This window comes from Staurois parvus, unplaced genomic scaffold, assembly GCF_062004578.1.
Source record: "Staurois parvus isolate SC_StPar_1 unplaced genomic scaffold, SC_StPar_1.0 ptg000320l, whole genome shotgun sequence".
Classification (NCBI taxonomy): Eukaryota; Metazoa; Chordata; class Amphibia; order Anura; family Ranidae; genus Staurois; species Staurois parvus.
The window spans coordinates 717064-723063 of record NW_028318116.1 but is presented as its reverse complement, the minus strand read 5'-3'; the positions used below and the strand labels follow the sequence as shown (position 1 = coordinate 723063).

General features: G+C 41.9%; 1 protein-coding gene across 1 annotated transcript in view; it reads right to left on the bottom strand.

Annotated features, from left to right (window-relative positions):
• Window positions 1-3802: 3802 nt before the first annotated feature.
• Window positions 3803-6000, bottom strand: part of LOC149457454 (membrane-spanning 4-domains subfamily A member 8-like) — a 46912-nt gene continuing 44714 nt past the window's right edge. Inside the window, exon 7 of the mRNA XM_089683671.1 lies at window positions 3803-4160. Within this exon, the coding sequence (XP_089539797.1) occupies window positions 4038-4160 (123 nt within the window). The 3' untranslated portion in view covers window positions 3803-4037. The remainder of the gene's footprint in view (window positions 4161-6000) is intronic.

The window sequence follows — 6000 nt, the reverse complement described above, 5'->3', positions numbered from 1 at the left end:
ACCTCCTGCGCTATAATGGATGTCCTACTATTAAGCAGCTCACACTTGCCTTAACCACAAGGTAGATGAAACAACAAAAAAATATATAAAATAGTGAAGCGCTGATGTTGATAAAAGGACATGCATAACACAACGCTATTCAGTGATAGATTGGAAAATATTGGAACAATATTGATAACATACATGCATAACAAAACCTCAGAGAGGGGAAATAACATATATTGTGCAAGTGCTCATAAAAGAGTTCATGCTGTGTGACAGTCCATACTATGTCGATTCCAAATACAGTGGTCACTACATAGAACACAGCAAGCCACGTGGGGTGATCACAGTGCCATATGGTGTGCGGAATAATCCATAAATGGCCAAATTGGCTCCTCACCTCCTTATTTAGACCCTTTAAGGCCAAAATACTGTGTGGGTAACCCAAGTGTACTCCAGATGACTCTCCTCAGGGTAGGAACACTTAACACTTCTGAACCTTCTCCAGACTCAAGGATTCTCAGATATGGGTGACCATGGCAGAATAGTAATAAAAACAAAAAAATGTTCCATAGTGTAAACCTGCCTTTAATACCACAAAAAATACCAAAGCCACTTGCCCACTCACATTATAAAAAACATCGGTTACCCTGAAGAAGTCACGTGGATCGTGACGCAACGCGTCGGTACGCACTGACAGCACTTCCGGGATGCGGTGACGTCGTTTCCGGTTTGGACGCGATTTTGGAGATATCGTGGAGCTAATGGAGCTGCTGATCAGCATTAAACCATGAGTGATATGGGAAAAGGCGTTTTTATGTATTTTATGATGTGAGTGGGCAATTGGCTTTGGTATTTGTTGTGGTAATAAAGGCAGGTTTACACTATGGAACTTTTTTTGTTTTTATTACTATCCTGCCATGGTCACCCATATCTGAGAATCCTTGAGTCTGGAGAAGGTTCAGAAGTGTTAAGTACCCTGTGGAGAGTCATCTGGAGTATACTTGGGTTACCCACACAGTATTAGAGCCTGGCAAAGCATCAGCAAGGAGGTAACCCAGTCTTTGGTAATGTCCATGGGTTCCAGACTTCAGGCAGTCATTGCCAGTAAAGAATTATCAACAAAATATTACAAATGAACATTTTATTTATGATTATATTCAATTGTCCAATTTCTTTTAGTCCCTTGAAAAAGGGGGGGGTGGCCACTCTTAAGAGCTGTAATTCCTAAACCCTTCCTCCAATTTGGATGTACATACCCTCAAATTAAACCTGAGAGTGTGCACTTTCAGCCCATATCCATTATATAACTGTAGCTTGAATATGTTATGGTAAATACATGAAAAATACAAAAATTGTGCCTGTGTCCAAATATATATGGACCTAATTATATATATCCGGATATATATGCCCCTTTGTTGATATTACAAGGAGAACACAGGGAAGTGACACCACAGGCTTCAGTTGTGTGCCACTAATCTATGGTGTCACCCAGAACTTGAAGGACTATTCAGAAGACGCTAAACCATTTAAAAAATGCTCGAATATAATCATTAGTAGCTTATCCTTCCCATAATGGCTAGTTTAACTGCAGTCCTGTGATGTTTATTAATTCCTTCTTTATCACCTTCTAAACCACTGAAAGGAAACAAACAGCATGGGCCATGTGATTTTTGTTTTTACCAACTGTTCAAAAAATTTCAATAGTACCTCTAAAAAAAAAAATTGTTATTTCAATTTTGAGATTATTTTATTCCGTTATCACTACAGAGAAACTAAACCAGGTATAGACAGAAAAATATGATTGGGCTTTTCTTAGTCAGGTGGTCTTCTGAGATCTTCTGAGCTGGCTTTTGACCCTTGTTTGGTGATATTTTCTGAAGCTTCTTTTAAGGTTTCTTAAGCAACATCTTCTGAGCTTTGCTAAGATTCTTTTCTTTTAGTGCCTTTTGAGCTTTCATACTTTTATTTATAAGGTTTATGAATTAGAAATTTACCCTACTATGGTAAGAAGCGCTTCCTAGTTGGCCCTTCTGGTTTCCTAAGAACAGGCCTTCTAAGCCAAGCCTTTGGCTTTCCTGGAGAAATATATGGAAAAAACGAGCGCTAAATCTTTGCGAGTAGAGCAGCTAGCATGAAAGGTAATAACCTCAGAACCTTCTAAATGCAATATATATAATAACATGCAGTGCTAGGATGGAAAGTAATTATCATAAATTGTTACTAATATCAAAAACCTTTATGATGTATGGATATATATAGCGTCTCTAGATATCGGAAGAAATTAAACAACACTCTGAAGCAGTGCAAATAACAACAATTCAAAAGAATGACACACTTTCAAAAACACTTTTGGCACCTAAGGCTTTGAAAACGTGCTATCGCACAAAACATGTCAGGAAGTGGCTCTCAGTGACCCTACCACGTGGACCCCTCAGTTGGCTAGGTGCCAAAAGTGAGCCTACCTTTTAAAAGGAGACCATTGGAAGACATCTTAACTGTTGGCTCCCTCTGGTGGATTTCGTGTGTACTACATACACTTTGATGCTGGGTTAAAGACCTGTGATGACATCTTAATCGCTGGCTCCCTCTGGTGGATTTTGATCGCTTTGCAAGTATCTGGAAGCATGGCTGATATGCTGTAATTCCTGTGGCTGTCCATCAGACGATCCGTATCCCAGATGTCCAACTTCAGTTGACCCATGTGTCATCATTCATATGCGCATTAATAAGCGCTGTCACCATTGCTACCCTGACCTTTTGAAAGACTGTCAAGTTTATACCATATATTTGCACTGTTTCAGAGTGTTGTTTAATTTCTTCCGATATCTAGAGACGCTATATATATCAGTACATCATACGCGTTTTTGATATTAGTAACAATTTATGATAATTACTTTCCATCCTAGCGTTGCATGTTGATATATATATTTCCTGGAGAAATGACCAAACCCTTTGAATCACATAAAAGTTGAACTCCAGGCAAACCGCTTAAAGCCCAACTCTGCAATGCACTACCCCACCCCCCCCCCCCCCAACACACACACCGCAAGCATTAAATGCTCAATACGTCTAGTGGGTAGAGAACAGGCGGTATTACTTATCCCCACTCTGGTGCTGTCCTAGTCCCTAAAATTTCTGGGCGGTTTCTTGGCGTCGCCATGTGCAATGCAGAGCTATTAACCCTGCATTGTACCTGGAGAAGCCATGCATGTCACTGCAGCTGGAAATTCCTTAGAGAGGGGACTTTGCTCTTTGCTGGACCAGTCACACAGCTGAAGGAACTATGCTAGGCGGGGAATACCTTACACTTTATTTATACACCCCTAGAATTTCACAGTTACCTTGCCATATGGGAGGCACTCTACTGCAAAGGTTTGCTTTTTTTTTTTTTATGTCCAGAGTTGGAATTTATTACACAGATAAAATACATATATGACAGCTGTTTACCTGTCAAAGGTTTTGTACTTTTGTCCATCCAACCCTGAGAGTTACCAAGCCTTGGCATACAGCTCAGCCCTGCCTGGGAGGAAAAGGGGCTTGCTTTTCTCTACTGCAGTTTCACTTTCACGTCCCCATTACCCCCCCCCCCCCCCCCAACACCGCATGACTACAGTATACAGTAGAAGAAGCAGCAGAACACTGGTGACATTATCTCTCAGTCACTTTGCTTTCTTCTCCTATCAGTATTCTCCTTGCCATGCAACATACCTGACCACGACCTGGCTACTTTTGCTGCTTACCCCTCTCTCTGTCTGCACTTTGACGCACAATAAATTGCAAAAGGCTTATACCAACTCAATTTTAGGTACATACACTGTTTGCATGAAAAAAACAAATAATTTAATGATGTATTAATATTTGCAGATCTACATTAATCTTTTATATATGCCTGGAGTTCACTTTAAGTAAGGTTTTCTGAAACCAACAGAAATAATTCCACATTTTTGCCAGTCTTATGATTCCAAAGATCCCAATCATAAATCTATTTTTACATGTAATTTACTACCAGTAGTTAACCTTGCTTCTTAGAGCTGTCATAAACAGGACCCACGTCATATTTTGACATTTGATGCCTTGCTGTTGGAAGTCAGAGGAATGTAATTTGGGTTTTCATTGGCTGGTTGTGACATTTCACAGGTTATAAAATACTTATATTCATTGTTTACAGCAAATACCTGCAAAACAAGAGATAACAAGATGGTATAGCGATGTCTGATTACTATGTGAATAGCACTGGATTAAAGAGAAAGTATTACATATACACAGAACCCCTAGGCAAAATAATGTAGCTCCTACCAGACCAATTTTATTGTGCCCTTATATATATATTTATATAAACCTGTATCAATAGCACACATGGTAAGATGAACAGTACTAACCTTTCATAGGTAACTGATCACTTCTAGAACATGGGGAAAACAGGTAGACCTCATCCCACAATGCTGTGCTCATTGCCTGAAGACCTACTGCCAAGCTGGAAGATGCTTAAAGTGATTGTAAAGGTATAATTTTTTTATTTAAAAAAAAAAAAATCTATCTTATTCTTACTTGTTCTGTGCATGTACAGAGGGGCCCCAAACCTCCTCTTCTAGGGTCCCTCCGCAGGCGCTCTAGGCTCTTCCTCCCTTCCATAGCTGCTTGCTATGAAGAGCACTCATGTGGGCTCTATCCCAAAACCCAGCTGTGTGTGTTTATTGTCCCTGCCCCCCCCCCACTCCCTCTTCACTGGATTTTATTTACATGTAGCACTGCCCCTCGGGACAAGCTGGAATATATTATGGGTCCTGCGCTCAATAGATCCAACCCTAAGCAAACCCAATCCCTCTGGCACAACTGGTAATGAATAGCAAATACCCCGCCAAGAAATTTGCTGACACAGGGTTAAATGAAACAAGAACAATTTTATGGAGAATGAAATGCAGTGTAGAGGGGTGGGGTTCCCCTTTCAACTTCAAAACTTACTTTTCTTCTTTTATGCAATGCAGTAAATTTGGTCTGCCACTAGAGGGCTTCACAGCCAAGAGTCTCCTGATGGCAGAGTTGCACTTTAAGCAGAATACAACTGATATCAAACAAATAAACTTACTTATGCTCTATCAATGAAATGTATCACCCACACCGGTGTATGATTCTGCTTCTGAGGGGCATTAGCCAAAAATCACCTCAGAGTCAGAACAGAATGCAATAAAGAGGTACCTCTAATAAGGCTACTAAGCCAGATTCCCCCACTCTAGTCCTTGTAACGGTGGAGCTCTAGTTGGTGCACGTTTAGTCCTTACAATGAAGTAAATAGCAGCTGAAGGCTTCTTTGGAGTTTCAGCTGGTGTGGGTTACATCAGATTTCACTAGGTTTCTGGGCTGAGAGGGTCCAACCTCAGTGTCTAAACGCAACACAAAGCACCCCAAGACCAGGAGCAGTCGCAGGATGCAATCTCCCAGTATGTGTCAGTCCCTGGGGCAGACAGTCTCAATTACACTGGTGGTGAGGCGCAAAGCAGGCAGAGGGATCTGTGGCTTGCACAGGGCCCCGGATGGGTGAGATCCCAGCAGTGGGGTGCGGATGTCCCAGTCTATATGCAAAGTGTAAATGGTGTGTCTTACTCTCTCCAGGGGGACAGCTCACCAGACTCTGAACACACAGCAGGGTCCCTCTATCCGCACTGGGTGCTGTAGTGCCTCCTCCTCTGCTTGGACGGGCTCCACATGTCCCTGTCTTTTCTCCAGCCTCGTGTCTCTCTGTTCTCCCCTTCACTTCCTGCTTCCTCCCCCTCCCAGCGTTCTTTGCTGTGTAGTGGATGAGTCATCAACTTGGCAGAATGCCCAGGTTTTACAAACAGGAGAGAGAGAGAAAGGACTGACTGCTGAACATGTGATTCCTTCTGAATCCTCTTGTACAAGGAGCCTGCTACATACAGAAGAAGGAGCCAATGGCTGCCCGAGTCCATGGGAGAAAGATTGCTCTCAAGCACAGATCTGGTATAGGATTCAGGTAAGTATTTGGGGGGGCTGGGAGGA